General features: G+C 40.9%; 1 protein-coding gene across 2 annotated transcripts in view; it reads right to left on the bottom strand.

Annotated features, from left to right (window-relative positions):
* Positions 1 to 325: 325 nt before the first annotated feature.
* EVA1C (eva-1 homolog C) overlaps positions 326 to 21,180 on the bottom strand; it is a 69,378-nt gene continuing 48,523 nt past the window's right edge. Inside the window, exons 3-8 of one of the 2 annotated variants that reach the window (XM_077293976.1) lie at positions 20,395 to 20,518; positions 13,060 to 13,212; positions 10,637 to 10,780; positions 10,267 to 10,347; positions 4,928 to 5,017; positions 326 to 867 (exon numbers count right to left, since the gene is read on the bottom strand). In XM_077293976.1, the coding sequence (XP_077150091.1) occupies positions 479 to 867; positions 4,928 to 5,017; positions 10,267 to 10,347; positions 10,637 to 10,780; positions 13,060 to 13,212; positions 20,395 to 20,518 (981 nt within the window). In that variant the 3' untranslated portion in view covers positions 326 to 478. The remainder of the gene's footprint in view (positions 868 to 4,927; positions 5,018 to 10,266; positions 10,348 to 10,636; positions 10,781 to 13,059; positions 13,213 to 20,394; positions 20,519 to 21,180) is intronic. The other variant, XM_077293977.1, reaches the window with a different exon arrangement.

The following is a 21,180-nucleotide window of genomic DNA, read 5'->3' as shown; positions in this document are numbered from 1 at the left end:
AAAATATTGAATCAAATCCTAGCATACTACCTATCCCTGAGCTCACCATGTCCTCATTTGTCATATGTTGCCCTCAGATAAGACATCTAACAAATCCAATTTAAGATTTATATGATCGCTAGGGCAAAATTCCCCTCTGGGTGATAATGCCTATTTATTTAGATATTAAAAAAGTAAAATATTCTATTTCTTACAGAATAAGATTCTTTCCTTCTTTGTATATCTCTGAATAATTTTACATTGATAAATATATATCTGTAGAAAAATATAAAGAAGCTCTTATGTCTCCATTGTTAAAAATGATAATTCTGTTCTTTCCTTCTTTATAAAATTTATAATACACTTCCCTTCATAGAAGAGTTATATCAGATTTGGTGGCTCACCAGTGATTGTGGAGAAGTATACTGATAGCGGAGTATAGACCCACAGCTACACCAATTAGACCCCCACTGTCCCCTAGGATTCATACTAAAACTTATTAAAAAAATGGCATTGTAAGTTGGCTAGAAGGGATGTCCAGTCCACTGTTCAACCAGATTTCATTAATGATTTGTTCTCTGCGTTCTATGCGTTCTGCGAGGTCTGCAGCGTCTTCTGTGCAATGGACGGGACGAGGAGTTTTGCATAACTCGCGTAACTCTTGAGAAAAGTGAGACTTTGTTGAAGCTTCATCCTCTCCTTCATCTTCCTCACTGCTTCCCCCATTTGTCTCTTCATAACCTGTTTTATGAACAATTTGTCCGTTCACTTTCTGGAATTTTCGCCAGTCCTTCCTACAAGATATGTTGATCACTAAAGCAAAAAGTGTGACGATCAAACCAATGCAAAGACTGCATACAAAGAATAAGGCTGCTCTTTCTTGGTGACCTACAGAGACAAGGAGAGAAGGATATGGGATATATGTTAAGTCATGGTGTATGTTGGGACAGCATGTTCCATCATGAGAGCATATATTGCTGCCACTAGCAATTTCAGGCCCCTATACTGGCAACATTTTCGGGGCCTCTTGAGACTCTGCTCAGCCTCGACCCCAGCTCCGCCTCCAACCTTCTACAGTCCCACCGCCAACTCATAGAAAAACTCCACATCTGCACCACGCTCTCACCAAACACAAATATAGCCATCAGCTTTTGTTTTGGCTAAAACATTTTTTTTAAGCCACCACCACGGCTAGGTAGACTCTTTTTGCTGGACCCTACACTGCCCTAACCTATTAAATATTTGTTAAAATATCCAATACTCTTTTTATGTATATTTTTATTTATGTTTCTTTAAGGGAATGTGTCACATACAATGTTTAAAATGAACAATATCACCACATACGGTCACATCATAACTAGACCACATATTACCACCACATAGTGACCAAACGATACCACATGTAAGGCACAAATACGGACAGAACATGGCCGGACCACATATTACAACCACATAGTGACCAAACACTACAATACTGAACATTAATAAAAAAAATACTAATTTTACCATAAGCGCCATTATACACAGGAGATTTGTGTATAGTGTCAGCGTACACATAATACAGGCATCACCAGTGACATTATACACAGGTGCTCTGCATATAGTGTCAGTGTACAGATAATACAGGGATCACCAGTGACATTATACACAGGTGCTCTGCATATAGTGTCAGTGTACAGATAATACAGTGATCACTGGTGACATTTTACACAGGAGCTTTATATATAATGTCGGTGTACAGGTAATATACAGTGATCACCAGTGACATACACAGGAAATCAGTATATAGTGTCAGTGTACAGGTAATATACAGTGATCACAAGTGATATTATACACAGGAACTCTATATATAGTATACAGTGTATAGCATTAGTGTACAGGTAACACACTGACTCACTGGTGACGTCTCTAGTTGAAGTCCTTCATCTTCGCTTTTCATCTTCATCCAGCGCACACCGCCATCACTTCTTCCAGCCAGGGCTCGTCTCTACAGAAAATAACACACTTATCTAAGATCACATTCCCCAATTTTTCCCCAATCTCTACACTATGCCAGGTGAAGAAAAAAAGCGACGGTGTCGCCCTGCACTGTAACAGAACCTTTCTTCCCCCACACTGAAAACAGTATCCTCAAAAATAATATCCTTTAATTAGCCCCTACAATAATAATATCCCACATTATCGACCCCACATTTTATCCCATTCTGGACTTCACGTGTCCTCCCATTCTGCCTCATGTGTCTCCCGACTTCCCCATGTCTCTCCATATTGCCCCATAATCATCCATAATAGTATAATGTACCCCATAGTCATATATAGCCGTATAATGCACCCCCATAGTAGTATGTACCCCATAGTCATATATAGTATAATGCACCGCCATAGTAGCATAATGCACCCCCAGTCATGTATAGTATAATGCAGCCCCATACCAGTATAGTGCACCCCCATACCAGTATAATGCACCCCCATACCAGTATAATGCAGCCCCATAGTGGTATAAGGCACCCCCATAGTGGTATAGTGTACCCCATAGCAGTATAATGCAGCCCCATGGCGATATAATGGAGCCCCATGGCGATATAATACAGTCTCATGGCGGTATAATGCAACCCCATGGTGGTATAATGCACCCCCATAGTCATATGTAGGATAATGCACCCTCATAGTAGTATAATGCACCCCCTTGCCATATATATAGTATAATGCACCCCAATAGTATAATGCAGCCCCTTGTCACATATAGTATAATGCACCCCCATACTATAATTGACCTTCAAACTGCGGCTTTAGAAAAAAAAAAGAGTTTCTCCTTACCTGGCCGTGGTCCAGCAGTGTCCTCCCCTACGATTCAGCTTGAGAGCAGCGTCGTTCCGGCGTATGACAGTGACGCCATTATCGCCATACGTTGGCAACATGCGCGCTGATGTCAGCTACTGGCATGTGATGGGCTGGCGGCTATTAATTGTTGCCGAGCAGGAGGAATCTCGTGCATGGCAACAGATTTTAACTGATTGTGCATCTGAAGACGCACGATCAGTTACTGAAACAGCTGCCCCCTCTGCTCATCGGGCCCCATACACCAGTAAGGGCAGTAATGCCTTGAGTGAATATAGTCACAGAAAGGTCTCACTGTAATGACTAAGATGTTGCCACGTGCTCGCAGGGCATTTGATATAGCTGCTGAAAAACACAACTTCACTATTTGGATGCAAGTATTCAACAACAAACTTTTTCTTGAATTTTATTTTTATTGACAAAGCAGAAAAGGCACTGAAAAATGTGTCGGAAGTCATAAAAAAAATGCGAGCAAGACGAGGTTCGTTATGGTCAGTCCCTTCCTTGAGAAGAGGGACCCCAATAAACCATCCCTGTCCCTCTGAGCCACAATGCCACAGTGAGGATCAGGGATCTTGTCTTGCCTAGCTACCTAGCTAAAGTCTGGGGAAAGCCGCGGCCATGTACCCAGCGTCATCCAGGCTTTCGCCCCAGTGGAGGTTTCTCAGCCCAAAGCTGACCAAGGGTTTTACAAATTGCCCTTTCTGGCTCAGAAAGAATAAAGGCAAGGTGCGTGCTAAAGTGCTTGAGACTCAACTGGGGTCCCACACTCAGTTAGTCCAACTAATGTGGCTACTCTTGGGTTGGGGACATTGCAACAATAGCCATTAAACTTACTCTTTCTAGTAGCTTTGATCCTAGGGCCAGTCAGAGTAATCTGGCTGGGTGGCTACATGAGCCTCCCAGCCTAGACCCCAACCTTTCCACCCAGTGTGCATATGTATCTGTCTACTAAACATGGCCCCAGACCTAACCATCCATTCGAACATATACTCCACTCGATCTTAGCCAAAAGGCATTGTTGCCCCAAGTGAACAAACACCATACCTAAACTTTGGATATTGTAGAGAGTTGACAATTTTGCAGCATCTTGGCCAAGCTATGGTTGCTTGGCCAAGGGTTTTCGTGATTTTACAAAACTTGGCTAAGAGTAAAGAATGTTTTAAATCCCAACCCATTTAGTAGTGCTGAAATGCTGCACATCATTCAAGTGTCCGTGCTTCAGACGGTGACTTTTGCATATATAGAATGTGACCAGTGATTGTTTCCAAAGTCACTTCTAAAGGAACTTTGCATTTCTGGAGCCACTACGTAGTGAATCCTTTGGTTGCAAGCAATGTCTTTTGTCTTCTAAGAGGAATGGCTCATCATGCAAGAGTCATGATGAAACACCGATTGCCAAATCTCCATCTAGTTCTAGCCATAGGAAATATTCTATATCGACTATTCTATAATGGCTTCTCATCACAGACCTTGACATATCAGCACCCCTTTATTCCAACATATGACTATGGTAAACTGAGCCAAGACTCTCTCTTTTGGATATACAAATGCATACATGCTCCTACATGCAGGAAAATGTAACACTCTATTTTTTGTATTGCTTTATGCTTTTTATCCACACTTGCCAAATCATTTGGAGTATCTGGAAGTCTTACAAATAAAAAAGGAGACTTCGCAGACTCCCAGTGGGCCAAGTATACATCTGTCCTCTATGGGGAGAGTGGAGTAAGCCCCTGCCAGATGTATCAGCCTGGATGGAAACATCCCAATCCTTATCTTCAACGATATCATTTATATTAGAGTTGGAAGGCAACTGTACACATTATGTTGACATAATTTACCAAAACTGGCATATTTGGATGACTTTTATCTAATGCATGTGAGGGCCTTAAAAAGCAGACGAGGCGAAACAGTCATCAGAGCCTCAGATAGGTCCTTCAACTGCATTGTGAATCACTACAGGACTTTACACAGCTTCTTGATCCCTTTTTTTGAAAAAACATTTCTCCTTTCTGGATTATAGAGAGTGTCCTAAGAGGGAGTTGTTGTGAGACAATCCATCTGAACCTACTTGCACCAATAGTCAATTCTCTTGACGCATCCTCACCTGTTACATAGGAATACGCTGCAAGAAGGTCACTGAAGAAGAGTCCGTTTCTGCTGGGAAGCCGAGATTCTGAGAGGTCGGGCTTGCTATCTATATTAAAAGATAAAGTTAGAAAATCACATGAAATTCAGATAATTATAAAAGCATAAGCATCCTCCAGAGCCAAAATAGATGGATAGAATGTTTTATACCCAAATTATACATAATCCGTGAAATGAGGCGCAACAGTCTGAAGACAATGGAACGGAGAACACATTCTGATCATACTTCAGCACCAGTAGCATGTAAATAGGGGAGAGGTGGTAAGCGCTAGTGACAGGTAACGCAAGCTAAGCATGCGATATGTACACATCACATCTAGCCAGTATAGGGTTAGTAAACCGTGTGTCCCATATACTTAATCAAAACAGACCTTGGATAGAGAAGACAAAGTCAAGAAGTGCATGTAGGCGATGTAATACGAACAATTTTTTATTAATTATTCAAATAAAACAAAATTAAAATAAGATGTCTCGTGTCAGAAAGGCACGCAGCAAAATGCATATCATATGATTGAAAACACAAATGAATAGATTAAATCTATATGTCAATATCGAAATACTCAAGCAAACTGTATAGATCAGTGTTCAGCACATTTATGTGGGAGATAAATATAGAATGTCTATCCAATAAATTACAAATATTATAAAGCTAAGTGCTATATATCAACTGTTCACATGCATACTAACTAAATAATATCACCGCAACCATGAAAGCACACTGGGAAGTAGCTAAAGTATCTCCGCAGGGTCAAGTACACTGTGCTTAATGCTAATTATCAAAAGTGATGTGCATATAATCTAGATAATGATATGTATAAATCCTTTTCACCATCAGAATGCAGTTGGATGTAATTCATCTATATCCACAGAATAACACAGGGTTACAGACAAAAAGTACATGCCAGCAATAAGTTTCAATGCAGGGGATTAGATGCCATAGAAGCCGGAATATCCGAGGCATCCCTAACCCCGACGCACGTTTTTGTCTATCTTCTTCCATGTGCCTCTAACAACCGTGGGTGGAGCCGAGCTCCACTCCCTCCTGTTAGTCTGTTTAACAAGCGCCGTCAGGGGCGCTCGTCATTCGACTCACCCCTCGACGTAATGGGTCGCTATGACAGCTTGGGCATCTGCTGAAGAACCCGTTCCTGTCATTATGATTCTCCTGTGAAAGACAGCTTTTAGCTGGCGTTCATAGGAGATCGTGCTATTCTTTATACATAGCAGTGATGATGCACTGCTATGTATAGCAAGGCAATCAGAGGATCGCATCTTCAAGTCCCTTAATGGGTTTATTGAATACGGTACAAATTAAAAAAAAAGTTTAAAAAAAATAAAAAAAACACAAGTTCAAATCACCCCTCTTGTTATATATATAAAAAAAAAAAAAACACATTTGGTATTTCTGCATTTGTAAAAGTCAGATCTATTAAACTAAAATGACAGAGTTTATTTTATATGAAAGGGGACGTTACGACGTTACCCATGTGAGATGTATAATGACAGCCTGCTCCACTGATCTAAGGTACAGTACATGTCTCACACTGGTAATGTCCCCTTTCAATTAAAATAATCTCTAGAAGTAGCAGCTCATTTACATATTAAGAAAAATGGCGATTTCTCTGATATAAGACATCAGATAGCAGATTATGAGGTATCATGTTATTAATTTTCCTTTGACCTACATGCCCTTATAGATGGTTTAAGAGGTTGATTCTACTGACATATTCCCTTTACGATTATTTCTTATTTTAGTTCTTTTATAGATATTTTTTATTTTTAGCTTTTCAAGAAAAGGAGAAATTACTCACATATAAAAATTGGCAAATCTTGCATCATGCCACGCACAATACCTGGCTCTGCATGCAGCATGCAAACTACAGCTGCATCTGAGCAAAATTACAATACACATCACAAATCACAAAGTTTATATCCACATGTAATAGAAAGTGAGTTTGCAAATACTTTACTCCTTTGGTTTTGCCCAAATGTGGAGCCATAAGACGGCAGGGTCTGATTGCTCCTTCTCCAGCGCTGAGAAGAAGCACTTCTCCTTCATTTTAATGGTGTTTATTCCTTCTGGGGGTTAACAGGGGTTAATCAGCCATGTTGGAAATCTGTGAGCTTGGTTAGCCACTCCTTTCCCCTTCATAATCTGATGCAAATCCTTGTCAGTGCTAGCATTCGCTGCATGGCTTCAGTAAGGTGAATTGTTCAAATGAGAAGGAGAGTTGGAGGAGTTATCTGTGACTGTTGCTTGGTTTGTAAGTGTGGTAATTCCCTATCCTTCTCTATTTTGGTTTATTTCCCTACCTCCACTCCCCGATGCATTCCGCTATTATATGTGAGTGAATATTTTGTATGCCTGGAGTTTTCTGTTAACCCTTGTTTGTGTTGCCTTGTTTGTCGGGTTGGTGTACTACGGTGCACAGTAGCGCCACTCCTCCCTGGGTGGGGGAAGAGACCAGGCGGAGGGCTGACTCAGGAGATAAGGGAAGGGTGGTGGCCACAGCATCTTCACCTTCAGAAGTAACTTGGGGAGTAGGGCGAGCTAGGGCACCACCTAGAGTTAGGGAAGGAGCCCCTGGTCTCGGGCCACCCGACAGCTGTGTAATGACATTTACCGTTTTGTGTTTTTTTCATTTATATATAGATTGCTGCTTTTAAGATGATGATTGCTACCCCTGGAAATAGTCAGTAGTTTATCTGTTGCATCTGTCAGACATAGTACCTCAGTCTACGTCTGAGAACATCCTGGAAGCTCTCATAACTTCAGATAACCAGCAAATTTCCAAATGACCAATGGAGGCAAAAATATATAACCTAACCTGATAACGACCATGTAACATACAGGTAAGTCCATCACAACAGAAGGATGCTTGTACCTGTCTCAGGGACTCTTATCTTTGCCCAAGTTACAGGGGTAAAACTACAAAATTAAAAGAAAAAATAAAATTTTACTCAACGGGTGATATGCGAGAACCATTAGATAGTGGTGACCTTTGTGCTGTCTGGATATCGGGGGGCTGCATGGGCAGAACAGTCAGTGGTGATCCTGGGGGGTGTCCAGATAACTGTCAGTGGTGATGAGAGATCCATATAATGGTATAAAATAGAACTCCATTTTGATGTAAATTTCCAAATTGAAACAATGGAAAATTATAAAACAATTACATTAACAAGTTCTTCTCACTGATTTAGAATATCATCAACAAGTTAATTTATTTCAGTTCTTCACTACAAAAAGTGAAAGTCATATATTCTATAGAGTCATTCCAAACAGAGTGATCTATTTCAAGCGTTTATATTTTGTTAATGTTGATGATTATGTCTTACAGCTCAATTTTTTGTTTTTTTGTGTGTGTGTTTTTTCACCGTACTAAAAGGTGTCTGATCATTTAGCAGCAAGACCTTTTGATCATGAAGGAGGTTAAAATGAATAGAGAAATGTATTTACATGGTTTCCCAACATTTTCTATAGACTTAAAAAAACAAGCTCAGCGGTTCCCTGTAGGCACAAAATAATGGGCCTCGTGTATAAAAGTTGTCACAGAGAAAACATGGCCTTGTTGCCATAGGAACAAATTAGAATTTAGGTTTCACTTTCTCTACTGTACTATATTAATGTACAGTGGACATGACTGGCTGCTATGGGCAACTAGGCCATTTATTTCCTCTAAGTCTTTACATGAAGCCACATTATAGTGATTACAACAATATTGTGTCTGCCAAAAACATGAAAATGCAGCAATGGGAAACCTGAGCACCATTCCTGACCATAGACAAGTGAAATAAACACGTAGAAAACTTGAGCTGCTGCTCTAAGTGATCTGAATTTAATTGTTTTTATGTGGAAAACCCCTTTAAAATTTATGTATTTTCTAATGCTAGGCCTTGTTTCAAGCCTAACAGGGGCCAGTGTCTGCACCCGGTGACCTTGGACAAGTGCCGGAGTCCACAGTGCCTTGGGGGTTCACCATCATTTGTGACACTGTCATTTAAGATGTTGGATATCAGAGAAGTTGTCTCTTCCGAAGCCCAATGACTCCTCCTCACCACATGATTGTGGGGTACCGATGGCATAGTAACAGCAGCCATGGGGGGACTACGTAAGGCCATGTTTGCAGACCTACGAAGCCCAGCTTGTGGCTGGGCTTCATACGCGATAGGTAGTATTAACTTATAATCTACAAGCCCTCACGTGTTCACAAGTTCAAGTCACTTGGGGGGACTAATAAAATATATATATTTTTATTGAAAATTAAACCCCCACCCCACCCCTTTACCCAGAATGGAAATATTTAAAAAATTACCTTTTGGGTATTGCCACATGCATAACTGTATAAACTAATAAAATATATTTATCCCATACTGAACATCAAAACTGAAAAAAAAAATTAAAATGGCTGAATCAGGGTTTTTTTTTGTTACTTCGCCTTCCAAAAAAATAGGTAAAAAATTGGAATAAAAGAGATCAGAAAGTCATATGTACCCTAAAATAGTAATAATAAAAATGACAGCTTTTACTGCAAAAAAAATAAAGCCCTAATACATCGCTATTGACCGAAAAATAGAAAAGTTATAGCTCTTGGAAGATGAGGAGAAAAATGGAAAGCGAAGAGGGGCCTACTGGGACTCACTCTGGTGACCCAAGGTCAACATAAACTTGGAGCCGGCCCCACCATCCATGACCAGAAAGTGTGGGTTTTCTTGACAAACTACATCTGCCGGCCATATCATAAGGTCACCATTGACCGATAAGTGTCATTTGCTATTCAGTAAGCTCCTAAGTGCCCCCTTTTTGTGGCCACCATCTTGGTCATGCATTCCTTCCGTCTGTTAAAGCTTAATTGATCTGATTCCTCCCTCCTTTGACTTCATTTTATTGGTCTAGGCTCAAGAGAGAGTTGTGTCTGAGTATTGTTAGAACTCAACTACATGAGGTCGCCTTGTCTTGGGTGCATACATGTATACCGCTGCTCAGCCCCACTTAGCTCCTCTTGCTGGGGTGCAGCACTTGGCACAGATACAGGACCTTTCCAAGAGTGTTTTAAAACCTCTTTAAAGGACATCATTCACATGAAAATTGTTTAGTGCAGAGACGACCAATCGTTCATGTCAAAAAGTCCTGGAGAACAGACGATATTGACCCTTCCATAATGCAGAATTTGTATAATTCAGAGGAGAAAAGAGACGGCAGAGTTGCAGCAGCTCTTATATGGAAATATTATTACATACTCCAATCTATGGTCCAAAACACAAAATATAAGAGAAGCAGAGATAATCTGAGATAATTACCATATTTACCATCGTTCAGCTTCGTAGGGGGCATTACATAAGAAACCTTGGGGTCAACCTCTTTCAGTATGATTTTTGGAACTATAAATGAAAAAGAAACAATGTCTATTGTCTACCACAAGTTCTCACCATTTTCAGGAGATGTAGTATTTTTCCATTTCATTTAATAAGTAATATAGCGCAACATCAACTCATGGTTAGACTGGTCCATAGGAGGACCAGAAATCCTCCAAAAAGTCCAGGTGACCCACCACCATGGGTTTTCATTTTTTTTTTTAGAGATTACTGCACAAGTAACCCACTAATGCTTATTTCTGCAATACCGGCACAGTATACAGAACAATTAAAGGGGACATGCACCTTTCCTTACCACAAGAATAATTTACAGTAAGATATTTGACGACTCCAGGTAGACAAGGACTTCCGAAATGTTTGTCGTGGACGACCATTCTGCATCTCTGTTTCCCATAACATCGCTGTGCTAGCACATCTAGGGCAGAGTATGATATACAATCTGGAAAACAGAAGAAGAGTTCGTTAGTAGGTCCAGTTTTGCAAGAATTATCTAAAGGACGAAGTGAGACCCAAAATGTTTTTCACACTTCAAGGAGAATATCAGTTGGATTTGCCATAATCCCGCCTCTGGGAACCTCATCAATTCATAGAGCACAGTTCCTCTCATAGTCTAGGACCAATTCTCCGTGACAGTTTAGGGTGAGTGCTGCGCTGGTCAGCAAATGGTGATCAGATTGGTGGGGATTAGAGTTGAGAAAAATTATTTTCACTATTCTGGTCTCTTGTCCAATATGGTCCTCTGTGACAACTTTACCACTGGCATTCTGGGTGCCACTGGTGTCTACTAGGCATCGCAATGTCATGACATTGCAGCATGACGCACATGACAACGTCAAAGGAAGCTGAGTTGAAGTGTGAGACTCGTGTAAAGACTGCCCTGGTCCGACTGCCGCAGATGACCAAACTAAAAGACGAACCAGGGCAGCGCAATTTTTTTGCTCAAATTTAGTGGGTGTTGAACCATTGTGTCTTCATTTGCTGCCACCTCACCACCACCCGAGCTGCTGCATCACCACCACCAGAGCTGCCACCTCACCACCACCAGAGCTGCCGCCTCACTACCACCCGAGCTGCCACGTCACCTCCACCAGAGCTGCTGCGTCACCACCACCTGAGCTGCCACCTCACCACCACCAGAGCTGCTGCGTCACCACCACCCGAGCTGCTGCGTCACCATCACCAGAGCTGCCGCCTCACCATCACCAGAGCTGCCGCCTCACCACCACCTGAGCTGCCGCCTCACCACCACCCGAGCTGCTGCGTCACCACCACCAGAGCTGCCGCCTCACCACCACCCGAGCTGCCGCCTCACCACCACGAGAGCTGCCGCTTCACCACCACCCGAGCTGCCGCCTCACCACCACCAGAGCTGTCGCCTCACCACCACCAGACTGCCGCCTCACCACCACCAGAGCTGCCTCAACCCCGACTTTCTGTCTCTTCCCCATTTTCCCATAGAATGTAAGTCCGCAAGGACAGGGTCCTCTCCCCTCTGTACCAGTCTGTCATTGTAAATTTGTTTACTGTAAACAATATCTATAGCTCTGTACGTAACCCCTTTCTCATGTACAGCACCATGGAATTAATGGTGCTATATAAATAAATAATAATAATAATAATTTGATACTAAATAGTTATCGGGTAGTTATTTTGGGTAGACAATAGCATGAAAGAGATGGATGCCTTCTCATCACACAAGTGTAGCAAATTGGTGTGGAGATGGCGAACTGAGCTGTGCTGTATGGCTACACTGTGCAGCTCTCTCCTCCCCTCTCACAGCAAATAAGCGTCACATACCGACTCAGGCCGCACCTGCACCCCTTCCTACCCCTACCACATCTACTGTCTTCTTAGTGACTGAAGAAGTTTGTGGACATTACAAAGAGGCCACAGGCAGGAAATGGATACTACAAGCTGCTGGGAAGAGAGGTTGAAGTCACTTTCTCTTAAAAAGATATATTACAAAATGTCCTACTGATATGTGCAAAATTATAGTGATATAGTAGGTACAGTAGGTCCATGGAGGAAGAAAGAAACAAATAAGGGTCAATATCTCCTAATCAAAGGTTCATACATCATTTATTTTCCCATCAATTACTTCAAGTTTTTAAAGGTGTGGTCCAGAAAAACATGATTGCTTTTCCTCCAAAACAGTGCCACACCTGTCCATTCACAGCTCATCCCCATTCACTTTGTCAAAGCAGTGCTACAATATCAGACTTAACTGGTTATTTCTATCTCCATGATCCTATCTCATTATGTAGCAGGCGTAATAATAATAGTATCAAATATCTTAAATTAGAAATGTATGTATAGTTTTTCTGATTAGCTATGCCACTTACCCCATGTGCAGGGCATTGTAGTAGCTAAATATCCATGGTTACGACCTCTCATAGAGACTGTTAGTTGTTACTGTTTGCAACCATGGATATCTAAGCTAGTGCAGTGCCCTTCACATGGGGTAAACGACATAGCTAATCAGAAGAACTATACTATATTTTTAATTAGATGTATTTGCTAGTATTCTTATGATTATACCTACTACATATTGGGATAGGACCTTGGAGATAGGAATGTCCCTTTAAACCATGTGTAGATCATTTTCTGGAAACGAGCACCCATGTTTTCCTATTCCAGCACAGCCCCCTTAAGTTTATACTCTGATGCGCCCGATTAATTTTAGCCACATGTTCCTAAATCATATCCATATATGCTCACCATATGGGGTCCCTCGGTCCAGGTCAGTGGTACAAGGGTTCTTTTCTTCAGCAAATCTGCCGTAGATGGCGGAGTAGATGTTGAGTAACTTGGGCTCTTTGCAGTGAAGCTTCAGCTCGCGGTTTTCACAAACAGAAGTCGATTTGTACTCAGCTGAAAACAGAAGCATAAACTACATAAACAGTCGGTACAAGTGTCAACGCTGTGCATCCACCGTGCGGCATGACAGGCGGAGGGTTTACAATGGCTATTCCGAAGATACAAGCCATCTACACAAACTTTACTGGGGACTGAATCTCTGATGATGACACCGGTAGGCACTCAACAGCCCGTGACCCATTAACCTTCTTCCCATCCAGTAGACACAAATCCTTTAGACGTTCTGTACATTTATATACATTTAAAGGGCTTGTCCCAAATCTGCACTATTCTTCCTGATAAGGCTACATTAAAAGCTCTTAAAAAATGCTTATGCCCAAGGGAGGCAAATCCACACGTACACACATAGACGCACACCTGAGAAAGTTTTGTCTTATAGTGCTGTAGATTCTTTTTTTTAATCTTTTTAATAGCTGAAACATTAAAGCAAAAAGAACAAAGTAAAATAAAAAATATAAAGGAGGAGCGCTGAAAGATTAATAATTTATGGTTTTTACGTAATGTCATAGATCCCACCGCTGCCACCAATTTATCAGGGGACGCAACTCCGCTGCCTCCATCCATCAGAACAGTTGCATAATTGACTGATGAGTGATTGACGGGGTTGCAACTGTTTCCACTATCAAGGTTACGCCCACATACCTCCCCTTTGGTGAGATCATTTGGGGGCTGGTTCTGTGATATGCTGGGTGTTTTAGAAGTTTATGAGATACTCAACTTTCATGATATCTTTGCCCCTGGAGGTCTCAGGCGGGAGATATTATTGTCATGTTTCCTATCACAATTTTACCTTTCTATAGAGATGAAGCATAGCAATGACATTATATAATCCATCTCTCCGATTATTAAATTGGAAGTGTTCGATCGGCCTTATGGTCATGCAAGCTAATACGACACCGAAAAAATATCTCCCATAAATGTCAGATCATTGCAAACCCCAATATTCATCACTTACTACTGACTCCAGAGAGTCTGAGATAATTTCTTTGAATTGAGGAAACTCTAGCCTCGGGAATGGTTCTTCTTTGCCTCTGATTATCGTAGACTTAGTGGATGCCTCCCAACAGATCCCCTATAGTAATTGCATGCTCATGGCAGGAGGTCCTACTTCAATGGAGATTGAAGTGTCAGCTCGTTTTCACTTTCCCAGTTATAATTAACCCCATATGTTTAATGTGAGGGTGATATGTCTTCTCTCTCTGGAGATGACTTTATGGATTTTACAATTTTTCTCTAAGACAAGTAATATTTTTTGTCTGATATGTCTTTTTTGCACTGTCAAATTTGGCTCCAAATTCATCAAAATGGTGCACAATGTTGGATGAATTTGATGCAATTGCTAAGAAGCCTATTTTTTGCCTTTTGCTTTATTTCCACCTTTATTGGGTAAAATGTTCTACAATCTTTTTAAAAATGTTTTTACAAGGGTGGCTCATCTTTTGTGTTCAGGAGCACACCGTTCCCCAGCCTCCTTCCTGAATGTTTCACAGTTCAGACCAGCAGCATGGTTGTGCCACTGGCCTAAAATGTGCGCTCTCCCATGCTGGAAGCAGAGGCAGCTTTGCCTCGGCAGCATGAGGAGCACTTGCAAGCTTTAAAGCAATCAGGTTGCAAGCCCGCGCTCCGTGCCTAGGAAAATGGCCACCCCTGATATATGGTAAACTATAAAATTAAACGTTCTGTTTATGAGAATGAAAAGGATTTTTAACAAGAGGTAAATTACAAGGTTCCTTGTTTTTACAAGCACTTTGGAATTTTGCCCATTTAACATGAGACAAAACCCCTTTAATATGTTCCATGTTAGTCTTCAACTGCACAAAAAAAACAAATTAGACACTAGTGTACTAGAGTACAATAGCGGAAAAAAGGAAGCAACATTTGGAAAAATCTCAGGTGACAAATTAGCCCCCCAAAAAAACATCTACAAATTTAAAACCAAGGCCACAGTATCACGCCAGCCTAAAACATGATGAAAACTCCAAAAAAAACTACGAGAAAAAAGTGCAAACTTTACTCCCAATGAAAGGCTCAAAAAGAATGATGAATTGGGGCAATAGTTTATGAGATGAGTATTGATAAGGAAAGTACTCTTCCCACCACTTTCTGTCTATTTGCAGCCTGTCAGTCAGTGCAGATAGGGGCGGAGGGAGTGCTCCTCTTATGAACACACTGGCTTCATTACTAGAGTCAGTGTGAATTTATTCTCACATTCCCTTCCATCGGCCATGACAGTGGTCTGTAGCTGGTGGACGGTAGAGGGAGTACGACTTCGTACCTGGCGGCATCTGCGTCTGTATTTTGGATTAGCCGGTCTGGTGTGATGTCACACATGTGATATCACATATACATCAGGAAAGCCCTAAACTAGAGCAATATGGGATGGGAAATACACAACAAAAATAAGTATGCAGCTAATGAATTCTGTTATTAGAATTGAAAATAAGGAACAAAGACAGCATATTCTGAATAGTGTTGAGCGATACCTTCCGATATGCAAAGGTACCGGATTGGATCGGCCGATATCCAAAAAATATCAGATATCGCCGATACCGATACCCGATACCAATGCATATCAATGGGACACAAAATATCGGAATGGTTCCCAGGGTCTGAAGGAGAGGAAACTCTCCTTCAGGCCCTGGGATCCATATTCATGTATAAAATAAAGAATAAAAATTAAAAATATTGATATACTCACCCCTCCGGCGGCCCCGGCTCTCACCGGTCCAAGCGTTTCCCTCCGTTCCTAAGAATGAGGGGGTTTAGGACCTTCGATGATGTCGCGGCTTGTGATTGGTCGCGTGACCGCTCATGTGACCGCTCACGCGACCAATCACAAGCCGCGACGTCATCGAAGGTCCTTCACTCCCTGCATTCTTAGGAACGGAGGCTGCCGGTTACACCGCCGAGGTCCAGGCTCCGCCGGACGGGTGAGTATATCCATATTTTTTATTTTTATTATTTATTTTTTACATGAATATGGATCCCAGGGCCTGAAGGAGAGTCTCCTCTCCTTCAGACCCTGGGAACCATACGCACCGCACACTTCCGATTCCGATATCGCAAAAATATCGGAACTCGGTATCGGAATTCCGATACAGCAAATATCGGCTGATACCCGATATTTGCAGTATCGGAATGCTCAACACTAATTCTAAATAAAAATAGAGGAGCAAGAGAAATTTACTACAATCTAAGATGTGTCTACACAAGTGCACAGAGCATGGGAAACAAACATGGAAAATTGGAGCTGCTAATACAAGAAAAGAATTATGATGGCATAGGGTTATAGACCACTAAAATGTGGTGGGATGATACACATGATTGTAATACAAACCTTGAAGGCAACAACTTATTAGGAACAGGCTTAACAAGAGGGGATGAGGTGTTGCAATGTATGTTAGGAAAGCGTGTATCTCCACAGAGATCCACGCTTCAGAGAATGGTAGCTCTGTATAAACTGTCTGGGTAAGAATACAAGGAGAGAACAGAAAGGACACTATTGTAGGTGTTTACTATAGGCCACCTGGGCAGACTTAAGGTATGGATAAACTCTTTTTACATCAGATATCTTTTTTCTAAAAAAAAATATGACATAGTGATTATGGGAGATTTTAATTATCCAGATATTTGTTGGGAAGCTCTCTCAGGCAAAATTAATGGGTCCAGAAAATACCTATTTGCTCTCACGTACAATTTTATCTTTCAAAAGGTAGAAGAGACAACAAGAACATCTGCCATGTTGGACCTAATTCTCAAAAACAGGGAGGAAATGGTTGAGGAAGTAAAGGTGGCTGGTATTTTAGGAGGAAGCGATCATGCTATCCTTGAATTTTGGATTACAAGAGGAGGAAGACCTGCAAGGACTCAGACTTTAAGGTTGGACTTTAGAAAGGCAGATTTTATTTATTGACTCAGGAAGAGGATAGCAAAGGTTCAATGGCTGGATGTTGTAAAGGACAGAAATGTTCAAGAAGGATGGGAGATTTTACTAAATTAAATTTTCAATGCACAATCAGTAACATTCTCAAATAGAAGGAAGAATTGTAAGCATTTATAGAGACCAGGATGATTGCACATACAATTATAAGAGTGTTTCAAGTGCGGTACCACAAGGCTCTGTCTTCGCCCCAGTGTTGTTCAACATTTTTATAAATGATCTAGATAAGGGAACTGAAGGTAAACTAATCAAATTTGCAGATAATGCAAAGCTAGGAGGGATAGCAATGGGCAGCGAGTAATAGAAAGGTATTTAGGGAGAAATGCAAGATTCTACATCTGGGCAAGAAAAAATAAAATTACATCTACAGAATAGGCAGAATAGAACTAAGCAATAGCACGTGTGAAACATACTTGAGTATACTAATAGATCACAGACTGCACATGAGTCAACAGTGTGATGCAGCAGCAAAAAAAATGCAAACACAGTTCTAGAATGTATAAAGAGAAGCATAGAGTGTAGATCACGTGAAGTCATTATTGCCCTCTACTCCTCCTTGGTCAGACCTCATCTGGAATACTCTGTCCAGTTCTGGGCACCACATTTTAAAAAAGACATGAACAAACTGGAGCAAGTTCAGAGAAGAGCGACCAAGATGGTAATCATTTGCAAACAATGACATATGAGGAAGGGTTAGAGGATTTGGCAATGTATAACTTGCAAAAGAGAAGACTGAGAGGAGACCTAATAGCTGTCTACAAATATGTCAAGGGCTGTCACAGTGTAGGGGGATCATTGTTATTCCCATTTACACATGGAAACATGAGAAGCAATGGGATGAAATTAGAGGGAGAAGAAACAGGATAGATATTAGAAAATACTTTTTGACAGTGAAGGTGATCAACAAGTGGAACAGGCGGCCACGAGAGGTGGTGAGTTCTACTTCAATGGAAGTCTTCAAACAGAGGTTGGACAGACATCTGTCTGAGATGGTTTAGTGACTCCTGCATTGAGCAGGGGGTTGGACACGATGACCCTGGAGGTCTCTTCCAACTCTACCTTTCTTTGGTTCTATGATCTGCAGGTTAATAGCGTTTTTTCTGGTGGCAAGTTCCCTTTAAGCAGCCAAACAGGAATTTGTCAAAGTGTGGTGCGCTGCTCACAAGAGGTTTAGAGTTGAAAAATTGGCAACTAAATTTACTTGGCAAAGTCTCCCGTCCAGAGCCCAAAACCGGTTTGTGATCTATCAGTCTGTGGAATATAATAAACATAATTCTATTTGCCAACTATTCAACTATAAACCTTTATTTGCGAAGCGCATCACACTTTGCCGAATTCCTACCTTATTTTAACCCACTCAACTAGAGAACGCATTCTGCTTGGATGCTGTCTCCCGCTATAACATATTACCGCAAAATCAGACTACACAGGATTTGTTTGTAGTCTGTCACCATGGAGACCAATACTGTGTACACAAAACAAGTGTTTTTTTCTTAATCCATGCAATTTTTTTGTGTACATTTTGCCTATTGGAGACCGAGCTGGTGCAGACAGTAGAGACGGTGATGAGCTGGTTGTAACATTTTCAGGTGGTAGATAAGCGACTGTAATCTCCCACAAGCATCAGGCGCAGGGAAACGAGTCGCTGGTCAATTGCCAGAGACAGTTTTTGAAAAAGAAAAATCTCTTTCTACTGTTGTAAAATAAGCCTCTTCCACACTGGCAGAGAGCGCACACTTGTTTAATAGGATTATTCCCTCCATTCAAGCAGAAAACAAAGTCCTTTTCTATGTACTGTAATCAGCACAGTAAGTTGGAAAACATCTCGAGTAAAGATGTAGCCGTACAGGGCGGACGCTGGGTAATAGTTCAGTGCGTGACATCGTAAAATACACAGAGAGACAGAAACGTCCCTTCAGAGGGGAAAAGTAAGCTGTAAGGAGCTATAGGGGTCTGAGTGGTGAAAAACAACATTATTTACATAGGATTATTGTCTAAAATGCCCCTCAAAATCAAATTATAGGTAAGTATAATGTAGACGCTGTATTGGGGGTATTGTTTAGGCATTGTAAGGCGGTAATATCAGCAACTGCATCATGAAATTGAATAGCAAGCCATGAAAGAGTCATATAATTTGGATACTGTATAGGGTTATTACTGTATATAGTGGTATTATTTAGATATGGTATAGTGGTATTATTTATGCATTATTTGAACGGTATTATTTTATATACAGTATGTAACTTTTGAAATAATGAGAAACACTGGCAACAAGATATTGTTATTGGCTTGTTTTCTGGTTCCTTTGAGTACTAAGAGAAGTGTTGCTTAATTAAAAAGGGGTTGTCACATGATTAAATATTATATTTACCTTTAAGATCACAAAGCTAATCATAGGAAAGAATAAAAAGAACAGAGGGGGTACCATATAGCAAGCTTGTTGATTATAGATTAGTGTCGTTGATTGTTGTAAGGACAGGTGATCAGATTTTGGCAGGGACGTAATTATAGTTTGAGAAGTGGTTGCATTCGATCCAGGCCCTTCAAGCCTAAAAATGCCCAAATGGTCCTTTTGGCTCATATGATATCAATACTATTAAAGAGTCAAGACCCATGATAGTTGGGGGACCTGTTAGAAATTTTCCAAGCTACAACTTACACCATTGGCTATAGGGAGTGTAGAGGTGGCAATGACACCCAAAAAACTGCCTGAGGACTGCCTAGTTTCTACTGGGTTTCTGCATTTCTGTTCTTTAGTAGCATGAATATTCTGAAACTCAATAGAATGGAGTCTCAGTGTGAGAATCCAGCCCAACCCATGGCAAAATCACAGAAACCATGTTAAAACCTAATGGACCCAAATTCCAATAAATCTGGGGCTATATGGCAATATGGCAACAAAGGCTGTGACACATGTCACATGGCCAAAGACCACTGCATGTTGCTGCTACATCGCAACATAGTGCAAGTGAATACAGCTACTTCAACAAGCAAGTAGCAAAAAATCTAAATGGTTACAAACTTTTTGAAAATTTCTTGACGTGGTACCTTACGGGTCACATTGCGACCCCATTTACCTGCATTATGCTGCAATGTAGACAACCTGGCACTTGCCTAGATGTGAACAGAGCCATGACCAAATTGGAATCAATCTTCCACCATCTCCCTTTACTGTTACATGCCAGGAGAACAATATAATATAATAAATTATATAAAACTATATAAAATGCACGTACTAGGTTTGCACTTGTACGACACCAAAAGATATTTAGTAATTCCCGGACATGGGTCTATCCCAAAAACACGACTATTCACAAGGAGCAGGCAGGATCTCAGATTCTGGCATTCATCCAGGACTTTCTAAAAGGAAACATAAAATCCTTGTGAATATGTATCACCCGATAACAATGTATACAGTATATGTTCAAACAATGGTACGGTATCACATGGCTCTATACATAGCCGACATCTGTAATCACTTCATCTTATCTGGTGCTGTGTGACTATAATGTGAGTATTACGTTATATGGTTAAAAGGAAGGAAATCCAGTCCCCTGTAACTTTCCTGTTCTACATCTTATCTACATACTTAGTCATGGTAAGTGTTTCTTATCTACATATGAAAAGACGATATATGAAATAATATCCGTTTTGCTGAAAGTGACCCTACTGGAAAATGGAATATACTTCTATTAATCTATAGGTTTAATTTTGGGAAGTTTCCTGGGAATATTCCATTTAGAATGTTCTCCACTTTCATTCATTTTTAGAAAAATCTGATCAGCAATGCAGGCGGAGTCATTCCATAATAAACAAGGTCAGTAAAAATAAAAAGTCCCCGAGTCTTGACGGATACATTAACAGGAACAATGAGAATCCATATTATTCTAACTTCACCATATACAGTTGCAGATTTACATCTCTGGAGCCTGTAGACTATCTGACGCCATCATGAAGGCATATTTAAGACAATTATGGCGCTATAATGCTTGCTTACAAATAACAGCACTATAAGCTTTTGT

Source organism: Ranitomeya variabilis, chromosome 3 (assembly GCF_051348905.1).
Source record: "Ranitomeya variabilis isolate aRanVar5 chromosome 3, aRanVar5.hap1, whole genome shotgun sequence".
NCBI lineage: Eukaryota > Metazoa > Chordata > Amphibia > Anura > Dendrobatidae > Ranitomeya > Ranitomeya variabilis.
Note: the sequence above shows the minus strand (reverse complement) of the source record. Positions and strands in the feature narration are given on the sequence as shown.